Here is a 25,563-nt window from a genome sequence, read left to right as displayed (position 1 = left end):
GATGGAGTTTGGTGACATGGTCAATCCTGACCAATTTCAAGCAGATCCAAGCATGGGTAATAATCATTTCATGTCTGTTAATTGTTTCCCAGAAAAATAAACAGTAAAGACTTCACACAAATTAGACTCTTGGTTGTTTTTACCTCACATTTAATGGCAATCTTTATAGCCTCTGTGGCTAGAACAATATTTTTTTCTAAATAAATAAAACAACCACGTATATTCTACTTTTCTGTCCTTAGAAGGACCCCCCCAAAATGTAACAAAAATCTATAAAATGTTGTAGCGAATTGAAAGCCAAATAATATCAGAATATGACAATTTATTTATATTTCTTCCATTTATATTTATTTACTATATTTATATCCTGCCTTTCTCCCCAAAGGGACCCAAGGCAGCTTACAACATAACTCAAAAATACAAAAAACATAAAAGCATAAATCACAATTAAAACATTTAAAATATTAAAGCCATCACAAATAAAATATACTAAGTGCCAGAATGGCTCACTGTAATCCAACACAGCAATAATAAAAACATATACAGCAAATAAGGCAGCATACAAATAACCCAGAGACAGCACAAATATAAATGACTTCCTCCAGGAAAAGCACACACAAATGAAACGGTTTTTCAGTGAGGTGAATAAACAAACAGACCCTGGGAACATGTTCCAAAAGCTTTACAGAAAGAGTTGGGTCTTAGATAACAGTAATGAGGAAGGCTGCTAATGACAGGTCCAGGCAGGCCACTGACATGCCAGCAGCTCAAACTAAATGCTATATGACCTGATCGGGAAGGCAGTGGAGGTGGTCCTTAAGTCTTGGGCCCCTGAAAACACAGGCTGAGATCAAACTTAAGATCTGAGAACTCTGCTTATTAGCAGCACACATCTGGTTTCAGCAAAAGGTCCCAAGACTACCCACCTTAAAAAAAAAAAATTATTTATTTAGCCTTAGAAACCTTTATTGGAATATATATATATATATATATATATATATAGAGAGAGAGAGAGAGAGAGAGAGAGAGAGAGAGAGAGAGAGAGAACAAACAACAATTACAGTATCAACCACAGGTACAGATGCAAATCAAAATGATAGTAATTAGCTGACCCCATATTTTCCAGATCTTGACATGCTGCTCTTCAACACTGACTCCAAAAAAGTAGCTACCTTTTCTACTGTGTCTGGAGCATTAACCGACAAGATATACTTTAGGATCTTGTTCTCGTGGTCATCATACTTTTTCTTTAAATGCAACAGCGGGTCTAGAAATTTTAAACGAGCTTCGGAGTGCAGTGGGCAATACAAAATTATGTGGGCTAGCAATTCAACTTCTCTTAGCTCACACACACAACGTCTTTCTTTATAAGGGATTGCCTTATATCTTCCGATCATTACAGCCGAAGGCATAACATTGCATCTTGCCAAAGAGAAAGCCCTTCGTTTCTGCGGAGATTCAAGGAGATATAGGTACCTTGCAGGCTGACTGGTCATAAATAAGATCTGGTTATTCAATGGCAAACAAGTCTTGTTCGCTGCACTTAGCATACTCTGCCACTGAATATCTAGGAGCCTTCTCTTGATAACCAAGTAGGCTTCCATCTGGGGTAAGGATCCCAGGGAATCAAATTCAATACCCATCATTCTGATTTTTTTTTTCAAGGTTAGAGGAGCCCACTATAGGGGACCTGTCTTCCAAGAGACAGTGAAGTAAACTGTTCTGTTCCCTATTATAATAGACTCTAAACCAGAACTTAAAGGCTCTCAGCCATGCCCAGGTCTCAATCTGGAGTTGGCCTGTCTCGAGACACCGAGTGGCATATGGTACACACCTTGGGAGGCCTAAAATTTTTCTCAGGAATGTTGCTTGCAGCTGTTCAACCGAGTGGTCCCAGGCACTTATCCATATGGGAACTCCATATAGAACTTGGGAAATGATTTTGGCTTTGAACACTAGGAGCGCTGCAGGTACGTAAGAGTTGCCTTTATTATAAAAAAGCGGTTAATGGCCTGAAGTGTTATTTTTGCCGTGCTTAGAGTCATCTTTCGATGGCTGACCCAAGAATGGTTATATGAAAAGTGTATATCCAGATATTTAAAATGTTTGACTTGTTCAATAGTATGGCCATTGAATTTCCACTTATAAAGCTTCCAAGTTTTGGCAAATACCAGAATTTTTGATTTATCATAATTTAGATGAAGTTTGTTGTCTGTCAAATAGCTCCCACATTTGCTCATCAGCCTGGTAAGACCAATACATGTCTATGATAGAATGATAACGTCATCGGCATGTTATCCAATAACAATGGGACATGCCGAGCTCCAAGTTTAGGGGGATGGCCAAATTGAACAACATAGGCGCTAGGAGGCAGCCTTGTTTGACACCTTTGTTCGTCAAAATTTCCTCAGTTAACTCACCTCCAACAGTGAACCTAACTCGACAAGATGTATTAGAATAAAGCTTCCTAATAAGAAGCAGTAGTCTCTTCTCTATGCCTAGATCAGGCAGTTTGTCCCAAAGCCTTGATCTGTCCACCTCATCAAAAGTACCCCTCAGGTCTAGGAAAATGGTTGGCAACCTTCAGTCTCGAAAGACTATGGTATAAGTCTACAGCACCCGGTATTCCCTAGCGGTCTCCCATCCAAGTACTAACCAGGCATGACCCTGCTTAGCTTCTGAGATCAGATGAGATTGGGCATGTGCAGGGTAACAGTCTAAGTTATACATAATTTGGTTCCAGTTGTTTGGCCTGCTCTAAAGCCTATTTGTTCCACACCTAATATATCCTTATCAATTATCCACTGGTTAAGTTTTATTAATAGGTGTTTTGCGTACAATTTCCCTATCACAGACAAAAGGTTTATAGGCCGAAAATTTCCAGGTACCCTGTAATCTCCCTTTTTATATATTGGTACAACAATAGCTTGAGTCCAACTTTTGTGAATAAGACCTGACTGGTTGATCATTGTAAAAAGATTTGATAAAGTTGAAGCCCACCATTGTGGGTCTGCTTTCAATAACTCTATAGGAATGGTATCTGGGCCGGGAGCTTTCCCAGATTTAAAAGAGGAGATCAGCTCTTTGACCTCGTCCATGGTCACACGAGGCATTCAGGGAGCTCAGCTAATGTGATAAATATCGCAGATGAAGAAATGGTGGTGTCATAGAAGAGATTGGAAAAATATTGCATCCAGAGATGATACTGGACTGAGGATGGGTCCCGTCTCTCTGTTCAAAAAGTACCAGTTACAATGTCCCAGAATTGCCTACAATTGTTTAGTGATATAGATTGCAATAATTGCTGCCACTGCTCTTGTCCATACTTTGCTCTCTTCACCTTGACCATGCTTTTAAATTGTACATTTGCCTGGAAGTACTTATTAGCAATTCTAATGAATCTTTAACAGCCTTCCAGTGTGCTCTTTAAGGGTTTTGCATTCTTTATCAAACCAACCCCAGTTGGATTGACAGGCCTTGTTGTTAACGGCCCTAGGCTCGTATCCTAATTCTGCTACCCTATTAAGCCTTCATACACACCCATCACACTCTCTGGGTCTACCTCAGCAGCAATTGAGGTTCTATAATCTCCACCTCTGCTACTCCCTAAAATACAATGTAATTTCTGCTAGCTGCAGTACCTCAGATTATCTTTGGTAAAGTTTCTAGCTCCCTCACAGATACACCCTGAGGCAGATTTCCAGGTATATTCAATTCTAATCAAAGTAGCAGAGGTAGGTGGTCATTGGCAATATAATCATCAATTGTAAAGTCAGATACAAGAGGCTTTAACGAGGAAGAAACTAGGATGTAATCTATCACGCTACAACCTTGTTGAGATATAAAAGTAAACTCTGAGGCATTCTTAAATTCCATTAAACCGTTTAGCCATATAGTGCTGAACTGCAAAATAAATTTAGTCAACAGAAGACCCGCATCATTGGCATATTTATCCTTAGAACATCTTGGAAGAGAGCAGAAATATGGCATAGAGTCATCACACTCCATATCCAGTGTTTTATGATATGTGCACTGGTCCGCTCCCACTCTCACATTCAGATCACCCCTATCAGGAAATTTGCATGGGGCAGATTTTTTTCAAGTGTCTCAATATAGTTTGTCAAGTGGTTCCACTGCTGAATACATTGGTTTTTGTTAGGACATGGGGACAGATATACATTAACCACTACTATCAACCTATTGCCTATACTCGATTTAATTGCTTGGCGGTTGTGGGTATTACACAATATAGATAGAGGTTCCATAGTGATATGTTTCTTATATCATATATAATAAATTTTCCTAATTGCCTATAATATATTTTCTAAATATTCACTTTCTATTATCTCAACTAATTAAATTAGAGCCCAATCCTGTGGTCTGTGCTGCGCCTCTGCGGAACAGACCACAGTCGCAAACGTGCCATAAGGCACGTTTGCGGGGCTCACTGCCCAGCTCACACCGGAGGTGGCTTAGCTCCAGCTGGTGCTGAGCCACTGCCCGGTGGGCGCCCACGTTCCGTAGCTTGGTGGTGCCTGCAACTGCCAGGCTGCAGAAAGGGGAATGGGACGGGGATAGGGGCGTTCTGGGGGGCGGGGAGGCCAGCATGACACGGGGAGGGGGCGGGGAGGCCGGTGTGACGTGGGAAGGGGGTGTGCCAGACGTGTGCCGGGGTGGGCAGGAGGAGGATCCGTGGAGCTCCGCTCCGCAGGATCCTAGGCGCTCATGAAAGCTGCATGTCTTACACGAGCCCTTTACTTTAGTGGCGCCCTTTGGGCACCCTTTGGGCACCACTAAAGAGAGTTAGCCCCATTGCGGGGCTGCCTCCCTTACCCGGGGGAAGGGGATGAACGTCCCCTACTCCTGAGGTGCCTCCTGCGGTAGCATAGGAGGCGCTGGATTCTGCTGCAGCCCTCATGGTGCCGCCGAGCGTTGGCGCTCCGGGGAGCTCAGGATTGGGCTGCCTGTTAGGATTGGGCTGTTACTCATTAATATCAAATAAAAATAATCTAATTTCCAAACTATGATGGAACCAACAATCTCTTATAATATATTCTTTACCATTCTCCAATCTAATTCTCCAATCTAATTACATTTTTTTCTTTGACATAATAGCCACATATAAAACAATTCATCCACACGTTAACATTTCCAGCTATTTTTTTTTAATACATTCTAATTCATATATATCAATTTCATATGTATTTTTTAAAAAATAAATTTGGACCATTGTTATTAACTAAATAAAATCCTCCAATTTTCTTTAACCTGCAGATTAACCTGCAGGTTTCTTGTTCTTTCTTACTTTCCTTTTTTTTCTCCTGTAATATCTTTAATAGTTTATCTCCGTAGCAGAATCTAATAGGTCCACACTTTCTTGTATAAGATGTGTTCATTCTTTCAGTTAACAGGGATATATTTTCTCCTTCTTGTTCCAACAGATTTTGTATTTTGTGCACCCATGTTACTCTGTCCATCTTATCTATCTTGCTCTCCGTCAGCTCTCCCTCTTCATCCCATTGATTTCTTTCCGTATTCACTCTTCTGATTTCCGTATCCACTCTTCCAAGGCTACCCACTTGATCTGTATCACAAAGTAACATTCAAGACCACCTCCATGGCACAAATATACTGTACATACAGGTGAAGTTTAATTTATACCAAGTTGCCCTGGACTTTAGGAGTCACACAGAGCAGCGAGGCCAACTGTAATCAGTAAAGTTTTTGTGATGTCACATAAGGTCTTATAAGTCTAGTGACAGATAGCTGGCTCACCTTCTAAATCTTGTTCTGAAGTGCTGTAAGTGTGGAAAAGCTCCATGGTTAGGGCACTCAGGTGTAACACAGGGCTCAGGTGTAACACAGATCCACCATGACATTACATGAGATCAGTCAGCTCCATCAAGAGAACAGCATGCAGAAGAGAGCATAGACCAGGAGTGTCAAACATAAGGCCCGGGGATCTGATGCGGCCCATGGAAGCTTTTTATCCGGCCCTCAGTCTCTCAGCTGCTGAGCAGTGCTGAGGTGTTACTGCTGAAAGGGCAGCCCACATGAAAATTGAACTCTCCCATAGCTTGAAATATTATCAAAATTTTTGTATTTTCTCTTCTGTCATTTGCAACTAATGAGTTCCTAAGTGAGAAAAAGTGGTGCATATTTTTGATATGCAGTTTAATTATATCAGTTCTTGCCTAATGACATCACTTCCAGCCCTCAGAAGGCATCATGAATGCTATTTGGCCCTCTGTATGAAACGAGTTTGACACCCCTGGCATAGACCATCAGAAGGGAGCATAGATGACATTCAGGGCTCATTGTTCTCACAGGTCCTCAGCCTGTAGCATACCGTATGTGGTTATGGAGGAATATGGAGGTAAACTCAAGTAAACTCAAGTAAAAGTAAAGATAAGTAAATATGAAGGTAAAATCAAGTAAACTCTTCAGAAATGTTTTCACTGTTTAAGCATTCTGTAAATGATTCGCAGCCCAATCCTGAGCTGCCCAGGGCCCCCAGGCTCGGCGGCACAGAGAACGGCTGCTGCTGGATCCTGTGTGCCCCGGGCTACCGCAGGAGGCGCCTGCAATGGGGCTACTCACTTTACTGCCGACCAAAAGGTCGGCAGTAAAGGCACTTGTGTATGGCGTAGAGCCTTCTACAAGTGCCATGTATCCTGTGGAGCAGAGCTCCACGGACCCGCCTCCCTCCCCGGCATGCCTCCAGCCTGCCCCCCTCCCCACATCACACCTCCGCATCACATCTCCCCCACCCTGCCTCCCACCTGCCAGCCTCCCCCCGCTCCGCCCCCGCCCCTGCTTACCATGCCGCGGCTCAGTGGTTCAGGAGACCGCCGAGCCATAGAGGCTGGGTGACCGCCCTGCGCTAGCCCAGCACCGGCTGGTGCTGGGCTAGCACAGGCAGGAGCCCCGCGGTGAGGCACGTTTGCGACAATGGTTGGCGGCATGGAACCATGCCACCGAGCACAGGATTGGGCTCCCACTCATGAATGTTACTATTACATAGAGTAGTGTTTCTCAAACTGTGGGTCAGGACCCACCAGGTGGGTCGCGAGCCCAATTCAGGTGGGTCCCCATTCATTTCAATATTTTATTTTTAATATATTAGACTTGATACTACCATGGTATGTGACTGCATTTGGGGAAATGTTACAGACCTGTACTTTTAACAAACTACTATGTATATGCCTTTAACAATGATAGTCAATGGGACTTACTCCTGGGTAAGTGTGGGTAGGATTGCAGCCTAGGATTGTTAAAAATTTTCCTGCTTGATGATGTCACTTCTGGTCATGCCATCACTTCCAGTGGGTCCTGACAGCTTCTCATTCTAAAAAGGGGTCCCGGTGCTAAATGTGTGAGAACCACTGACATAGGGCATAAGAGAGCTATTTTCAAATGCACATTCCAATCCATGTATGTTTTCCAACTGATTTACAGTTGCCACTCAAATATTTGTGCATCATTTATGAAAATGGCCTAGGATCAGTGTGCAAGGCAACAAACCCCAAATCATGAGTCATGACCACAGAATAATCCTACAAAAGTTAACAGGAATATTCTGATGTAAGATTCACAGCACCATGAAGTAATGAAGCCACTCTTTTAATTTTTTCACAGTAATTCTATGTAGCAGACAGAGAAAAATAAAAATTGCCTTGCTGAGCCAACCACACTGGTAACTCTCCTTTCCAAACAGTGACCAGTAAGAAAACCTAGAGGAACTATCTGCAGCTTTTGATGGGCCGCCCAGTCCTGAGCTTCCTGGTGCCTGCTGGAGTAGCAGCGCCAAAATGGCTAATGCTGCATCCAGTGGGTGCCAGGAAGCAGGCGGAGGTCTCGTTGGGGAAAGCCCCAAGTCCTGCAATGGGGCTTCTCAAGTCTACACCGGCTATTTTGCTGGTGAAGACTTGAGAGACTCTGTGTTGGGTCAAAAGGCCCAATATGGAGTTCAGGATATGGTAGAGCAGAGCTGCAGTGATCCTGTCCCTCTCCCACTCTCCCCTGCCCCCCAGAGGCTCCATCTACACTTACCCCCTGCAGTGGTGCATCCATTTCCTGCCAGTGCTGGGCCCAGCCCCTGACTAGTACAGGCCCAATGTTTGTGCTCCTTACTCATCAGGTGCCACACGTGTTTGACAGCACATTTACGACACCCAGCACTGGTGCTAGGGCTCAGTGCCTGCATTGGGCCACTTTAGGACTGAACCCTAATTCCCCAGCATCCTGTAGTTAGAGCAGTGGTTCCCAATCTTTAGGAGCCCACGGACCACTGAGGCAAACATTGGAATTGTCGTGGACAACGCCTTCCATCCCCACCACTCAAAAAAATACAATTCAATTTGGAAGCCCATGGGGGAGCACTCAACAAGACACTGGAACGTCAGCTGCAGGGGCTTCGTTCTCCACCCTCTCTGGTGGTCCATGGATAAGCATCTCACAGTGTGGGTGCTCCTCCACAAACTACCAGAAAGGATGGAGAATGGACCCTCCTGCAGCTGGCACTTCAGCAAGCATTGGAACACCAGAGAGGGCAGAGATTGGACTACCTACAGCCACAGCTGACACTTCAGTGGTCCATGAGGAAGCACTCACTTGGTGAGACACTGGAAGTGATCAAAGGTGATCACTTTTTTCATGAGACCTCAGGGACCACTTTTCAGGGTCTCCCAGACCACAGGTTGGGAACCACTGAGTTAGAGGAATGCAGCCTCTGGCTTAGTTTAGGAAGAATGTCTACAAAGCTTTGCTTGCATCTCTCCTACAGCTGCAGCCACTTCCTACTCTTACATATTTACATACCTATTGAAACTCTGGCTTGACAGCAGGCAGGGAGAAAATGCTAGCAATGACACTGCAAGGGGCTATGGAACTGTCTTAGTTCAAGTATTCAGCATTGCACCTTCTCATTTAAAAGCTGTGGAGAGAATTTCAGCAAATACAGCTTAACCTGACACAGGTACAGGGGTTTGAAAAGCCCCTCTGCCAAAATGGCCTCTTTTACATATCAGATAGACAAGCCACAAAAATACAAATCTTGAAAGATTAGCACTCCCTCTTTTTCACTCCCTCCCCAATATCTCCCAACTGAACAAACAGAACCACCTACCATTTACTTACTGTTTGAGCTCTTTTGTATTTTGTCTTTTTTGGATTGTATATTTAAAGAGGGCTACTCCCAGTTTGCATCATTCTGATTATTCTATGACTTGCTAAAATGGCTATTTATTTTGCCTTGTGCACTTGAAGGGAGTAAACCATGAACTACCTCCCTTTAAAAACTGCACTACAGTACATAATTAAGGAGTAGGCGGGGCAGTTGCTGCACTTGCCATTTCTTTACTCATTTACATGTGCACGTTTATTTTAATATTCTAAATTTAAAAGGGGCTATTGACTGCTCTTAAAACTGAAGAGAGATCTTGCAAAGTAGGTCCTGCAAACTTAAAACTGGTCACTGCCAAGTTTAAGTAATGCAGAGATTTAAAAAAAAAATACTGATGGGTTGCTTTGCAAGAAGCCCTGTGCCATGTTAAGTTACCCTCCAACAGCCCAATCCTATGCATCTCCACTGAGAAGTAAGTCCCATTACAGTCAATGGGGATTACTCCCAGGAAAGCATGGATAGGATTGGGCTGCAAAGCAGCTCCCTCTGTGATAATGCAGCCCCCTCATAGTCCAACAGGGTGATCCACATTTACTTATAAGTAGCCCCATTGTATTCAATGAAACTTACTGCAGTCCTAGGCAAGGAAGGGGAGGGACATCAGTAGAGCACTTAAGCACCCCCCCTCCACACTGGTAAGGTACACTTCAGCTGGATTAAGCCCATTTATTAAAACACAAGAAACACTGGGAGTAATGAGATGTGGTTATGTTTTGAGCTACCAGGGAATGTGGTGGGGGTGGGGAGGCAGGTGAGGCAGAGCCTCCCCACTGGAGTCCTTTGAAAAGCGCTGCCGCATGAGGTGCCCAAGCACCCACATGTGGGATGTGGGTGCTTAGGCACCTCACGTGGCAGCGGTGCTTTTCAAAGGGCTCCAGTGGGGAGGCTCTGCCTCACCTGCCTCCCCACCACATTTCCTGGAGCCTATATGATACTCGCACAGGTGATGCCCTTGTAGGTTTAAATGGGAGGCATGCAGCCACATGATGCCCATTATGAGGTGGCAGTTGGGTGGGGGAGGAAAGCTAATTCCATTGCTGGAGTGATGTGGGCGGAGCTTGAAGAGGCAGGCTCTATAGGCAGCAACAGGCCTGGGGCCTGACTGCAGTCTGAGTGTGGCTAAGGAGGGAAGGGTGTGCTTTCAGCTAGAGAGGTGGGGCTGCCCCCCTTGGCAAGTGTTCTCCTCATCTATGTGCTTCATCCTTTTAATGTGTGTTCCTTGTGTCTTTTCTTTTGCCTCCCACAGAAAATGAGTGATTTCCACCTGGATCTGAACCCACTCAAGGAGCCTCTGGGTTTCATCAAGGTTCTTGAGTGGGTGAGTCTGTGGGGTTAAGGTGGCATGGGTCTGCCTTGGTAGGGTCACTTGCAAAGAAGGGACTTGTGCTAAAGAGTGTGGGGTGAACTAAGGGGTTGCATTGGGTTCTGCTGGAAAAGTCTTGGGGTCAGACACTTCTAGGCCTAGGGTTGTCTACTGTAGCCTAAATCCTATCCTGGTTGCTTCAAGTTGTGTTTTTGCTTAAAAATTGTGTTCCTTATGGTGTGTGTGGCTCCTAACTATGGTGCAATATAAAAATGAAAGAGTAGAAAGCAATCTACATGGAGGCAGGTCTGTGTGTATAACTTATAGGTACAAAGCAGTGGTTCCCAACACTTTTTCCTTTGCATGTCCCTTGGCAGCCTATTTCCATAAATTGTACCCCTCATATTAGTTCCACAAGGTATTCTAATAGTGACCTGCCTTTTTCCACAATTATTCAGTTCTTTTTCAAGTACCCCTAAAGTTCCTAGCAAGTACTCCTGGGGGTATAATGTACCCCAGGTTGGGAACCACTGGTATAGAGCAAAGCTGGCATCAAACTTTAATGCTGATGGCTTTTAGTGATAAAATAGCTGTCAATGTTAAATGTGATAAATGTTAAATCAGTGATTTTCATCCTCACAGCACACTAAAATTGTCAAGGCACACAATCAGGTTCTTGACAATTGACAAGGCACACCATGCTGCCAGCTGGGGGGGGGGCTCACTTCCCCCTTTGGCCTAACTAATGAATGACCTTACTCAAAATTCATGTGGACCACTTGTGGCACACCAATGTGCTATGGCATACTGCTTGAAAGTGGCTGTGTTGAATTCTTGGTGGGTTGTTTCAGATTTTTGTGATGTGTCAACAGCTGATGCACAAGTAAATTGGGCAATAATTATTGGCAAAGATGTACTTTAAATGTTTATCAAGTTTTAGAAAATGTATATTTGGGGGGGGGCTGTCTTCAGTTGGATTGCAGGGTCCAATAAAGCTGAAGTCCCCTGCTGTGGTTTTGTTACATTTTTGGCCCCCTCCAGTGTGCTAGTTAAGAAAAATGGCAAAGACCATGTCATGCATGTTCAGTAATGTGATTTGGTTCTGATCTGTTCTTAAGGCTTGTCTTGACTCTAGGGCAAAAATTAGAGAAGTGTTAGAAATCTACTTTTCCAAAGCATAAATCATAAACCTGATGTTACTGCACTCCTCTTCAGGGAACTTGTAATAGAAAAAACTCAGACTCTCAAAGTTCATTAATATATCTCTATTAGCTATGTGACAACATGGCTAGCAAGAGAAGCTGCATGTATGTTAAGCAAAAATTTAAGGAAAATGTTCTCTTATTGCATAGCTGCCAAAGAAAACTGGCTATACTACAAAAATAACAAAAGGAACTAGTCATCTGTACTAACTCTTACTAGTTTTACACCTTGCATATTAAAGATTATAGCTGCATCAACATGTAACTTTATTGTAATCTTTCAAGTTGAGTATCTTCAGGTACTAAAAGATAGAAAGCACAATATACCTCTTTGCACAAATATGTGTCTATAAAGGAATGGTAAAAGAGTATACTGTGCATTGTTTGGTTCCACCTATTTCTAAAAATTCTAAATCTTGAAAATATGAAGTTGGTGAAATCTAACTGGAAACATGGCTGTGGAATCGGTGAAAACTAGTGTTTCCTGCATGGTATCTGCTGTTTCAGTTCTGCAAACGTGAATGTCTATATTGTACTAATGTGAAGTGTCTTGGGTTTTTTTACAGTTCTTTTCTATCTTTGTGTTTGGTACATGTGGAGGCTACAAAGGTGCAACTACTATCCTAGTCTCCTGTCATGGACTTGTGAACAAAACAGTAACAGCGGCTTTTGCTTATCCTTTCAGGTGAGCCTATGTAATGCCACTAGTCACTCAAACCTTCTTAGTTGTAAAGAGGACAATCAAAGGCATCAGCTACTGATATAATGAGTGATGTTATTGGTGGTGTGCAATAAACAGTCTCTCAAATTTATATAATGCTATGGAATAGAAATGTGAAAACGTATGCTGGGACTTGGGATATTTCAGATTCCATTACATGGTTTCAATAATAATGAGAGCCAGGGTCTAGTGATTTGGGAGTTGAACTTAAACCTTGAAGATCCAGGTTCAAATCCACACTCAGCCATAAAGCTTCCAGGATGACCTTGGGCCAGTCACTATCTCTCAGCTTCGCCTACCTCACAGGGTTGTTGTACATGGTTCCTTCCCTCCTTTCGTCCTTACACCAGACTCCTTGGAGGATGGGTGGTATAAAAATGTGAATAATAATAATAATAAATGTTCTCCAATTTATTATTCTGGGGCAAGTGAATTATAAAGCATTTTTACATTCTCCTGACTTGGATGGATAGATGTCCTGATATTGGTGAACGCAGTGGCAATTTCATGTAAATCTAGCTATTTCAAGCTGCATTTAGGAACGAATTACACTGGGCTTAATTTGTATCTTTAAAGCCTATTATCCGGTTGCAACTCTGTTCTCTCTGAAATCCTAAAATCCATCTGATGTCTACACAGCAGTGGGGATACCACCTATTTATAATTGGTCTCTTTCTCAAGTCTGAAATTTGAACTTGCAGGTCTATCTAGGTAAAGGATTTGTGGTACCTGTATATGACATCACCTTTTATCCATGTAATTATAACTGTTGGCATTTGTTTACCTTGAACAACATGACACCTCCCTGGCCATGTGACTGTAACTTGTAAAGTGTGGAGAAAACATCTGACATGTTTGAAGGGGCAGAGCATGTAAAATAAGAGGGTGGTATTTGGCTGAGTGTTGGAGCTTCCAGGCTGCTTATGACACTTCACGGTTTGCAGCACACATTGTAATAACCTGAGCTAGGGAATATTATGGCAATGACTTTCAGGTCATTCTTGTTCTTGCAAGAGATTACTAATTTGCCTCTTTTGATTTCCTACATGCAGTGGGGACTGGTGTAAAAGAAACAGCATAAATCTTGAAAGTAAACTAGGAGATTACTATTTAGACAAGCTATATTTCACCTCTACATAAACCCTTAACAAGGTATTGTTCAGTAGTAATAGACAGAAATTAAAACAGACAGATCAAATAAAATTAGCAGAAGTAGGAAAACAAGCAGTGATAATAATACAAGATTACTGTACAGTAAAAATCCTGAGCAGATATGAAGGTTTTTATGCTTTGGGGGCTGAAAAGCCGGATATAAATTGCTGGATAAATCTGATGCCTGAAGCTAAGCTAGGCCACATTAAGTGTCAGGTGAGCATCTACACTGCACTGTCTTCCACTGGATTTCCCCCCTTTTAACCATGGTTCAGAGTTATGTCTGACCATGGTTCAGGGACGTGATCGCTTTCACTTCTAACGTGCTGGGGAGTCCTGCAGAAGCTCACGCAGGGATACCCACACCCGGGACTGGTGAGTGCATCCCAGTCCCTGCAGCCCCCCTGAGTGGCACAATCCTGGGGATAGCATTGCTGCCTCCTCCCTGCCTCTCCCCTGCCCCCGTCCCTTAAGGGGAAAGAGGCCAGGGCCTTCAGGCTGGGGCATCACAACGCCCCAGTTTGAAAAACACTGCAATAAACTTTCTAGAACAGGGGTGTCAAACTCGTTTCATAGGAGGGCTATGCCTGCATAACAATAGCATTCATGATGCCTGCTGAGGGCCGGAAGTGATGTCATTAAGTGGGTCATAACCAAAAATAAGCACTTTTTCTAACTTAGGAACTCATTAGCGGCAAATGACCAACAGAAAATTTGCAGATCTTGATCATATTTCAAGATATGGGAGAGCCCAATTTTCATGTGAGCTGCCCTTTCAGCAGTAACACCTCAGCACTGCTCAGCAGCTGAGAGCCTGAGGGCCAGATATAAAGCTTCTGCGGGCCGCATCCAGCGGGCCTTATGTTTGACACCCCTGTTCTAGAAAGCCTGCAAGTAGGGAGGATATTCTACAGTATGTTTATCATAACTTTAAAAAAAGCTCCATTTTCAGTAGAAGTTGTTTTGTCTCAGTTGGTAGTGCTACACAAATGCATGCAAAGAAAAACTTCAGTTTATCTTGCTGCATCCAGAGAACTCTGGTTCATGCCCTGGTTATGTCTTACCTTGAGTACTGCAACAGTCTCTTAAGTCTTGCATTGTCTTACCTCTGTTACCTCACAGCTATTTGACACCCTGCTGCAAGAATCCTCCACATCTCATTCTCTGGCCACACTGCATTCCTCCTTTTAAATCTCTGCATGGGCTTCCTGTCCTAGATCATATATAAGCTTCTTGTCCCATCCCCTTAAACTCTCCATGGCCACGTCCAATCTTCTTATTCCTTCACTTATAACCAGACACATCTGTCTGACCTTCTGTTCTACCATTATTGGCCATCCAAAATATCCTGCTTTCTTAAATATCTCTTCCCTTGTTGCCTCTGGAATGTCTGCCATCAATTCCTCTGACACCTTGCTATGTCCACTAAATCCATCATGAATGAGTTGCTTTCATGAAGACTCTAGTTCAGTCCCTTAGTCCCCACCTTTCACTATAAATCTAATAAGTGTGTATCTAAATCATTTTCCTGCATCAACTTCCCTTCTCTTGTGTCTTAAGGACTATGAGCCTTCAGGACATAGTGAAAAACAGGTCCATGTATAAATTATCACGCACTGTATAACTTACCAGGTTCCTGACAGTCAATTTAGAATGTTATTCACAAGATTCCCCATTGTATTGGACCAATTCAGTAGATCTTTGCCAGGCCAGCCCTACTGATTGAACAACTCTCATGTTTCTCATAACTAGAGCCTCTCTAGCTTTGCTCCACCCAAAGCATTAACCTGTTGGCTTTATTTTTCAAACCTCCATCTTGAGTCCTTTATCTTTTATATAATTCTGCTGTTAAGCTAGCATGTAACTGCTGAGATAAACTCTATACCTTGTTTTAAGTTCATTTATATGAAGCATTAGTAAAAATGGAATGAATTTGCTAGCTGGCTAGGTTGTGGAGGGGAAATCTTGATGGCTGAGCTGGGTAGAAGTTTCTTTAGAACCACAGTGTTACGATGTGCAACGTAGCCTTGTAATACACTACTTGCAACTCTCGTGTTTTGTTTTTTTAGGTTGAACAAAGTTACATTTAGTTCACCAGATCCAGACCGCTGCAATGGCACTTGGACTGAATTTCACCTTGTAGGCAACTTTGCCTCCTCTGCCCAGTTCTTTGTAACTTTTGCAGTTGTGGTGTTCTTGTACTGTATGGCTGCCCTTGTGATGTACCTTGGTTATATGCACCTGTATCGGAATCGTGGCGCACTTGCAATGATAGTAAGTTACTTTCATGCTGTCAGTTCTGCAATGGAGGAAATCGTTTCTGCCTAGCCTTTTAGATGAGTCAACAGATGTCTAAAGTTTACTGCAGTGGGCTCAGCATTGCTTGATTTCAGTATTGTAGATGTTGAGGCAGCCGGTGGAGGGCCTCGGAAGTTCTCTTGGATTTGACTGGAAGTCTGAGGTCCTCTAGCTATAAATATAATTATCCACTGAAGGGTTCTGAACAGATCCTCTATGGATACAGAGGGCCCACTGTATCCTGAAAGTCAAGTTCAAATGTGTAGGCTGATAGCCTCAATTGAGGCTACTTTACATGCCATACCAAACTGTCAGACTATACACATCTACAGCTGAGGAAAACTATGAGATTTGAAATTGCCTAAGTCATTGGTTTGTCTTTGGAACAGTGAATCCTTAAACCATTTCTGCCCATTGTTGTATATATGCAACAGGGACCAAATGCATATACCTGTGGGCCAGGCAAAAATGGGTTAAACTAGAATTCTTATTTTTGGAGCAAGAATAGAATTTTACCAGTGAAACATCTGGTATGCTGACTGCATAGCAAGTGCCCCAAGAGCAAGTACTAAAGAACTGATCATAGTGACTAGTGTAGACATGTTGTCCCATGTTGGTATAATATCTGTTGAAACAGTCAAAATGTGACTTGGAATTGTATTTATATTGGGCAGGGGATACTGCAGACTTTGCAATACAACTTTCTGGCTAAACCCTGCCTGCATAAACACTTTGTTCTTTGCATAAACAGTTTGCAGATACACCAGTTAACATGCAAGAGAAACTAGTACTCAGCTAGCTCCTTTGCTTCTCTAGAACTATATTTGGCTAGATCATACTTTCTGTGATGCTGTCTGTGGTGATTGTGTGGTAATGGGTGCTGCAGTGGAAACTGTTTCCCAAGTTTTCAGTAAACAAACGTGTCCTGCAAAGACACTCAAGTGCTTGTTCTAAGCTGTGTGGCTGCACAGCTGAAATTGGGAGCCCTATGCAGCTTCCTGTTGGGGCTCTGGTGCTTGACAATGACATCATTGCTAAGCATTCCAGAGATGCTCCCATGCAGCTACCATACAGCTGTGTGCTCCCTATAAAAATTATAGGGAACATTAGTTCTAACTAAGTTGTTGGATGAAAAGTTGAATTGAGATGTGCGCCTCTATTCTGCAAGCAGTCAAGCTTCTACCAGACTGTAGCTGCAGATAGGAGAAACTTCTAGGAGGCTGGTGTGTAAGTGGAGATGAGTATGGCAACCTAACAGTGCTACCAGATCATATAGTAAAAGCTAATTGCAGGATCTGCTGAGCAATAACTGTTGTACAGGTGGCCTGGTTCAGCAGTTGAGAATGTTCTGTCAGCATAATTTTACAAATGGATACTGCTTGCAAAAAAGTATCCATCTTATTAGTTGTGAATGTCAGCTGATAACCATTTCATTTCTGAAAGCATGTGTTCTAAGCAGTGGTAATGATGCTCCTCTCTCTGCAGGATTATATCTTCAGCCTCTTTGCTGTGTTTCTGTGGCTTATCGGCACTGCTGCTTGGGCAAAAGCCCTTGTTGATATCAAAGTGTCAACAGGTCCACGCATTCTTAAAGAAATACCTGCCTGCAAAATGCCAGAGATCAGCTGTGTGTTTGGCTCTGTTTCTTCCATGGGAAGTTTGAATGTCTCTGTGGTATGTATAACACTTGAGTGACTATGACTGGCTTAATGTTGCAAAATGATTTACCACAATGAATCCAAGCTTAAATTTTATGCTACAAGGGAGAACTTGGTGGGGACAAATTAAACAAAATGTGGGAGGTCAACAGAATAGAATTTTACTGTTTAAATCTTAAAGTGAGCACACTGATCTTGACTAGGCTTTCAGGATGTGCTTGGGTGTGTGTGTGTGTGTGTTGCTCCCTTCTCCATGAGCCTTGGATTTCCCCCCCACCAGAGCACTGAGCATTGCTCCAATATTAACTACTATTAGTAGAATAGTAGCTAATCAGAATTGTAGTTCCCACAACCCTTAAAGTTATATAATCCCAGCTGTAGCTACTTTCATTAATTTTGTTCCTCTTAATTCTGGGAAACTGGTAATTAAAGGGTAATAGCATAACAGGAAGCTTTAATTCAGGTGCCATTGCTTTGCTTGGATTCTGTGAATTGACTGCAACTGCATTTTAAAGGCTGGTTTGAGATAACACTGGAAGATAATGCTGCAGTTTGGCATCTCTTCTGAATCTATAAAAATGAGTGTATACCAGCTAGTATAGAATTGCCCATAATCTCAGTCAAGTAACTTCTGTTTTCATGTCCTTAAGTGTGTGTGTAAGACAGAAATCCATTCTTCATAATTATTCCATCAAAATAAAATCACACAGTACAGAAAGCATGTGGGCTGTGGGAGTAGTTTTGAATTGACTTCCTAGGAAAAAGCTTACAGCAGGGTTTAATATGATTTAATATGAACTCTTATGCTTCAACTTGCAGGTTTTTGGATTACTAAACATGATTCTTTGGGGAGGAAATTCTTGGTTTGTATACAAGGAGACAAGCTTGCATAAACCAAACTCTAATTCTCCAAATTCTGGGCTCTATCCACCAGCATCGGGAATCTAAACTGGAGATAGAACTTCATAACTCAAGTTTCACTATATTCCATTGTCATCTGAAACCACAACAGTTCAGACTACTTTGCTGAACTGGGGAAATGGGTTAAGAAAACATTTCTAAAAACTAAGTTTAGATGTATAAATATGATTACTTGGAGGAATGACTGTACTTTCACATTTTATGGATATAAATCTTTGAAGCACATGCAATACATAAACTAAATTTTTGAAAGGGTTGGCTTGTACTACACTGGGTATATTAGTTTAATCAATGCCATGAGCAACCTTGTTTAAACCTAAACACTGTCAACCTTTTTGGAAAAGAGCATTGTCTGTATAGGAAGCATTTGATTTGTCCTAAATCTTGTCTGTATAGCTAGTGCTGTTCTGAGCTCATGTTAAGTCTTCTGTTTAAAGTGTAATTTTCAGATCTTTAAAATTGTTGCATATTCAAATGCAGATGAATGGTACTTCTCTGCTTAAACAAGTTGGGATTGTCTCTGAGCTCCCCCCAAAAAACTAGCATATTTGTATTTCTGGTTTCAGAAGAGAAACAAATCCGGGACAACTTTGAGATTAGGTGATAAGGAATGAGGTTGAGCCTCTAAATACTTGAAATTGAAACCTTCACCTTTAAGAACCAAAATGTGACCAGTATGACAACATGGCTAATATTGGATAAAACATTGCAGACATTTGTTTAAATTAAGTTTTTCACTTGAGTGTACTAGTGATGCAAATAGGCATGGGGGAAATGGGTTAAAACATTTCTAAAAACTAAGTTTAGATGTATAAATATGATTACTTGGAGGAATTACTGTACTCTTGACTTCAGTTAACTTAATAAATTGAAACTTCTAAAAGTCTTGTTTGCTGTATTGAATAGAATATACCATAAAACATTTAAGGACAGTAATGGACTAACTGGATTGTCCTCTTCACCTGATTTGGCTCCTTGTCCATTAAAACTTTGAAAAGCAAACATTCATCTGATGAATCTTTACTCTAGCTCAGTGTTTCTTAAACTGTGGGTCACAATCCACTGTTAGGATGCAAGCCCAAGTGAGTTGGGTTGTGGCTCCCACCCTTGGCTCCAGATGGCCCCAAATGGGAGCTATTTTGGAAGCAGAAGGAGGCCCTGGATGTCTCTTCAAGGTCACACTAGGCTGATAGTGCACACTGTTGGCCTCTGCGGGCCTCAGGATGGCCCACAGAAGCCTCTGAAAGCTACTTCCTATTTTCAGAGGCAAATCAGAGTTGGCTTGCAGAAGCTTCTGTGGGCCATTCTGAGGCCTCTGCAGGCCAATAGTGTGGGTGCAGAGCCTTGTGTGACCCAGAAAGTGGGGTGGGGAGGAGAAGATACAATGGCAATTTCATCATGACTCATCAGGAAAGACTAGATGGGTTGTGGTACTGGGAAGTTTGAGAATCTCTGCCCTAGTTTCTTGCTTTCCAAATGAAATCTCCCTTGGCCTATACTTGGTGGCAGTATACATCAGACTTGCTAGGGACAAATTGTTGATATGTGTCCAGAAGCATCCGACTAACTATTGTTGACAACAGCCTGGATTACTGAAATTTGTATCCTGCCTTTTCTTTCCTACAAGGGAGATACTCAAGGCGGCTAACCTATTACAAAACAACAAATTCAGTAACTGGTAAAGGAGCATGCAAGATCGCAATCAAACTAAGCATCATAACTAAGACAGAACAGACTAAATGGACTTTTGAAAAATGAAAGCCAATTTGAAGGCTTTTTGTCCCATAAATAAATGGCTGGCCCATGCATTTAATGTATGCTTCAACCCTAAGTCTCAAATAGGACTCTCATATGTATTTAGGTTTCACACTGTACCCTAACCTCAAAATTCAGTCCTTGCTGTGATGACTAGCCTGTTACATGCAGCAATTTATAAACCATATACCCAGAATGTTGAATCTAGCATGAAACAGTGCATCTTGTACTAATGTAGATTGAATTTATTATCACTTGAGTATTAACACAGTGGGTAGTTCATGGTCCTGCATAGCAAGGACAAGGGCCGTGTCACAGCTGCAATCATCTGAAAATCATGTGGGAGTTCAACAGCTTGATACATGTGGTACCACATGCTGTGATGTGCCGTAACAGGATGTCCATGTAGCAGCCTGGCCCCTGTTAATGCAGTGTCATTGTGTTGTGAAGAACTGATGCTCTGCTACATTTTCAGCAGATATGGTTTTACCACCTGTGCTTTAAGATGCATGTAGCATATGCAATAACCAAAACTCAGTGGATGGGCATGAAATAGAGAAGCAAGGATATAGGTACAATTATAGATTAGTAGCTCTTATTGTGGGGATAATACAGTAACTGGGAATGGAAATTAAGAATGTTCATATACCGTTTTTCAACAAAGATCACAAAGCAGTTTACAGCTGAAATCAAATGGCTCACAATCTACAAAGGCGCAGAAGACCCCAGCTAGAAAAAGACACTGTGCTGGGGTAAGTTACTCTCCTCCTGCTAAATATAAGGAGCATCACATGAAAAAGTACCTCTTTGCCCAGTTAGTAGGGGTAAAATAAAATGTAATATCTGTCGTAGCCAGAGGGGAAGGGGCATTTTGTTGACCTAGTGGTTTCTAGGCAGCCAAAAAGAGAAAGTACAACTTAATAAGGAAAGGGAGCATTATGGAGCAAAATGCAGGGGGAGAGGAAAAGAAGATTGGGAGCAGGACATTAGCATCTTAGGGAGATCAGAGAGAAGCAAGGTGAACAGGAACTGAAATGAGTGTTGTGTGGAAGGCAGAAGAGTAGAAGAGCAGTTGAGGGAAGCCAGCACCACAGCTTTTAGCAATGGTATGAGACTGGCTTGAAACTTTGTTGTACCCTGAAGCAGGGCTGTGACTGTGAGTGAATGCCTTAGTGGGCTATAAAACACTTTTTCTTGTGGGGAAGCTTGTCTTTCCCACCACCAGATTACTCTTAGCCCAAGTTCCAAGCCTCCTGATGTAGTTCTAATGGAAGCAATGATTTTTCTTATTTATGGAGTTGATATGATTGAGGAGAAGCTGTGCATTGAAGGCTGGGGGACTAATCTCTAGGCCTCCCATTTTATGGTGAATGATTAAGGCATCCTAGACTCCATAAGACTCGCACAAAATCAAAGGACAAAGGGATTGAAATACAAAGTGTGTCATTAGTTTGACTGTATGTGAGACACAGAAAGTAATGGGGTTTCAATGCCAATGGTCAGAGGTGCCAAAGGCCAGCGTGTCTGTTGAGATGAGACTCAACAGACACATTGCAACAATCTTAAGGTTACTGTGGCAAGACACCGTGATCTCCTGAATCAAAGAGACAGATGAGAAAGCCCAGAAGGGCTGAGCGGTAGCCTTAGCTTGTTTCAGAGTGGGAAGAAAGAGGAAAAAAGCTGAGATTGCTTCCCTAGGGAAGATTTTTTGTAAGGGGGCTCAGCATGCATTGGAGCTGTGGCTTATGGGCAGTCTGAGAGGAAAGGGTGCAGAGAAGAAGGAAAAAGGCTAGAAAGAGGCAAGGGCAGTCAGATACCTATCTTGGATGGCAGCTGGCACTGCGATGTTTGGGTAGTGGAGGGAATGGACGTACATGATGCAGTGCCAGCAGATTGAGCAATTCACCTGCAACAGCAGCAGTACAGCGTAAACATACCAAGGAGTCTGTGACCCAGCTTTTTATAGGCAAAATCCGTATTAGACAACATAGAGGCATATACACCATGGCTTTCTTATGAGGAAGGTGTTTGAACAGCTCACTAACAAGGCCACGCCATATCTCTGAAACTCGATGTAATAGGGCAAAATTGATGCCATATTTGGACTCAGCACCCCAAATATAAAGCCATCATAAATTTTGAAAAAAATTTTCTGACCCACAATTTCACAGGCCTGCATTCACTGACCCTGGCAAGATTGCTCCCCCTTATTTTCTGTAAATACAGTACTATATTGAGGGGAGTCACAAACTGGGGCTGCCATGGGAGATATGGGGCTATTGCCCAACCCCCACTTTGCTCAAGATCAGGGTCCCCCTGATCTGGTTCTGCTTGGCCAGATAGAACTGTGTATTTCTGAAAGAAAGTCTGCTATACCACTAGGAGCCACTGTTGCTGCATCAAGAATTTTCCAGAGGCAAGAGGCTCAGTGTTCTGTTTTCAATCAGCACTTTTCATATCTGTAGTACGTTTGTTTATGAAACACTAATTCCTGCCAAAGTATGCAGCACAAACCAGAGGATTGCCCACTTTTTTCCTCCCCCTTCCCCACCCACCCGTTTGTTGAAGAACAAAACAAAATAGCAAGTTCTCCTGTGAAAAGTGAGTTCAACAAGGACTTGGGTGGTGTTGGGTTTAAACCAGGGAGGCCAGGGTTCAGACTCCACTTTGGACCCAATCCTATTCAATTTCCTAGCCCTGGTGCAGCCACAGTGCAGCCCCATTGTAAGAGAACAAACAATCCCTTATCTTGAGGAGGCCTCCATGACTCCCACCTCAGAATGCGGCACATGCCCTCTTGACACAGGTACATTGGTGTGGGAAAGTTGGATAGGATTGGAACCTCTGCCATGTAGCTCACTGGAGGACTTTGGGCTAGCCTAACTTAACCTCACAAGGTTGTTAGGCGGGGAAGCTGGGGAGGGGGGCAAAGATCTCTTGGAAGTCTTTGGAAGAACAATAGGATTAAAATGTAACAACAGCACACTGCCAATGCAATTACTTTTTCAGGTCCTCTGATTTCTGGAACCTCCTGTACAGGTTGCTTGCTCCCAGTTCACCTGCTCTCTGTTCCGATGACACTACATAGAAACAAATGTAATCCTCTGCCAATAAAGCTGGTGAAAAAGCAGCTTTCCAGGGTAGTTTCTTCAGCCACAATCCACCCCTTTTCTCTCATAGTCCAGCAGTGACAGCTTCCCTTATAAGGCAAATAGCAGTTTTAAGGGGGAGGGGGCATTTTGTTGGGATTTTTGTGCAAGGGGAAAAGCTTCACTATCCCATCAGTATTTGCAGTACCACAGGCCTGGTCCTTATCCCTCTTATGATTGCTTTTTAAATTGAGTTGTTAATCTAAACATGTTTGACAACAAAGCTTTTGATTTACCAGCCTATTCCAAGATGACCTAAAATGTCTCATAGACATGGGGAAGCAGCACATAACAAGTTGGATTGGGTGGTGGGTGAGGTGATCTGGTTTTAATTTTCTCCACTGTCATGTGAATATTCAAAGGAATAAATGTTTTATTGCCTGGTCACTGCTTCCCCCTAAATCAGAACTTGAGTCTATGTGGGTTAGTTGTCAACTGTGCTCTTGAGTCGCACCATGTGCAATATGAATTCTTTGGTTACACAGTCACTGAGTCATGATCTGTGACTTTGTCAGTGATAGCCACAGGGATGCTGAATCATATGACATACATATACCATAGTCAACTATGCTCCATTTAGTCCCATGTGTGTACAGGACTGCAGTCGATCATTCACTACATGGAAGCCCAGGAACTGTAATTTTCTGAGGGAGCTTAGAATTCTCTAACCAAGAATGATTATCAGACTCATAAAACTACAATTATTCAGGGTAAACTATTAAAATTCAACTGAAAGAAAACTTCTATAAGTTTGTAAGGTAAGCAACCTGCCCAGATATTCTTTTTCATTTTCCAAATAAAAATAATAATACTTAAAATAGTTTATTTTAGTTGTATTCCTAAGTGGTGATGGTGCTAGAGAGGCGACCCATTTAGATACATCAAAAGATGGGATGGCTTCCAAATCAAATGCCTTGAAATCTTGACAAGATATATTTGGAAGCAGAAAAACAGAGAAACTTGGGTTTTGGCGAGAGCAACATAGCTGTATTTTCCTGTCAGTAATTCTTACACATCTCCCCTTCAAAAACGATTAACGAGTTGTCCTTTGGCCACTGCCTGAAGGCCATCATCTTGATAAAGACCACTTATGAATTCAGTCTCCTCAAGATACTCAGGTAAGACAGACACATCCAAACCAGGTGTGGATTACAGTTTTTTAATCTCTAAGCCTTGGAAGTTTATATCCTTTCTGAAACTATGATCCAACATAGATCTTTTTCGTTATTTGACTCTGATAGCGTATGGAAGAATTGTAGTCAATACATTCAGCTCATGTATTTCTCAGACCTTTACCAGCTCTCCCCAGCTTACATAGCTGTTGCTGAAAGGATTATTGAAGGAATGTGCATGATGTGTCATGGCTATTTGACATGAATGACATAACTGCTACTTATGAGAAGATTTTGGGAATGATGTATATATTGGAAGCTAATATGCACTCTTTGGGTTTGGATCACTTGCTTATTGATGTCTAACCTCTTTTGTAAATAACTGGTATTCTGGGTTAAAGGATTTTAAATGGCATTTCAATTACTTTCCCCCATTCTATCCAGACAAGATTTGTGATTAGCCTGTATAACCAAGGCATCCCTGCACAGGGGACTTTTGCCCACACGCCCACAGAAGAACAAATCTGGCTCCTGTAGGGTGTTGATGCACAGTGACTCTATATTTGGACATGCCTCCTCCCCCACATGCCACTGGCCAATTGAGCTTGCTGTTGAGGCCCTCTTGTTATTACAGGGGATCTGGGGGGGGGGGCGAGTCAGGGTGGCTGCATCTATTAGCCCATCCCTTCATGGAGGCAGAACAGCTTCAGGCGTGCAGCTCCTCAGCTGCCCGGGTGGGAAGTCTCGGGGCTGGAGGATGTCATCCTGGAGAGGAGGGAAACAATCCCCTAGGGGGGACCCCTTCTCCAGGGGATGGGCCCATATCCGAACGCACTCGGGATACTCCTCGGCAGGAGGGGGGTCGGGGGCTTCTTGTAGTGGGGGATTCGATTATTAGAAACATAGAGAGGGGGGTTTGCGACGGATGTGAGGACCGCATGGTGACTTGCCTGCCAGGTGCGAAGGTGGCAGACATCACTTCTCATCTAGACAGGCTGGTAGACAGTGCTGGGGGAGAGGTAGCGGTTGTGGTGCATGTCGGCACCAACGACGTGGGCAAGTGTAGCTGGGAGGTCCTGGAGGCCAAATTTAGGCTTTTAGGCAGGAA

General features: G+C 42.8%; 1 protein-coding gene across 2 annotated transcripts in view; it reads left to right on the top strand.

Moving 5' to 3' along the window:
- The window catches only part of SYPL1 (synaptophysin like 1), a 41,687-nt gene extending 22,365 nt beyond the window's left edge, over nt 1-19,322 (top strand). For both annotated transcript variants that reach the window (XM_066633530.1, XM_066633531.1), the window contains 5 exons: nt 10,431-10,502; nt 12,256-12,374; nt 15,632-15,836; nt 17,346-17,534; nt 18,338-19,322. In XM_066633530.1, the coding sequence (XP_066489627.1) occupies nt 10,434-10,502; nt 12,256-12,374; nt 15,632-15,836; nt 17,346-17,534; nt 18,338-18,466 (711 nt within the window). In that variant the 5' untranslated portion in view covers nt 10,431-10,433 and the 3' untranslated portion in view covers nt 18,467-19,322. The remainder of the gene's footprint in view (nt 1-10,430; nt 10,503-12,255; nt 12,375-15,631; nt 15,837-17,345; nt 17,535-18,337) is intronic.
- The last annotated feature ends 6,241 nt before the right edge of the window (nt 19,323-25,563 follow it).

The sequence above is a fragment of the Tiliqua scincoides genome, chromosome 7 (assembly GCF_035046505.1).
Source record: "Tiliqua scincoides isolate rTilSci1 chromosome 7, rTilSci1.hap2, whole genome shotgun sequence".
Taxonomy (NCBI): Eukaryota; Metazoa; Chordata; class Lepidosauria; order Squamata; family Scincidae; genus Tiliqua; species Tiliqua scincoides.
Note: the sequence above shows the minus strand (reverse complement) of the source record. Positions and strands in the feature narration are given on the sequence as shown.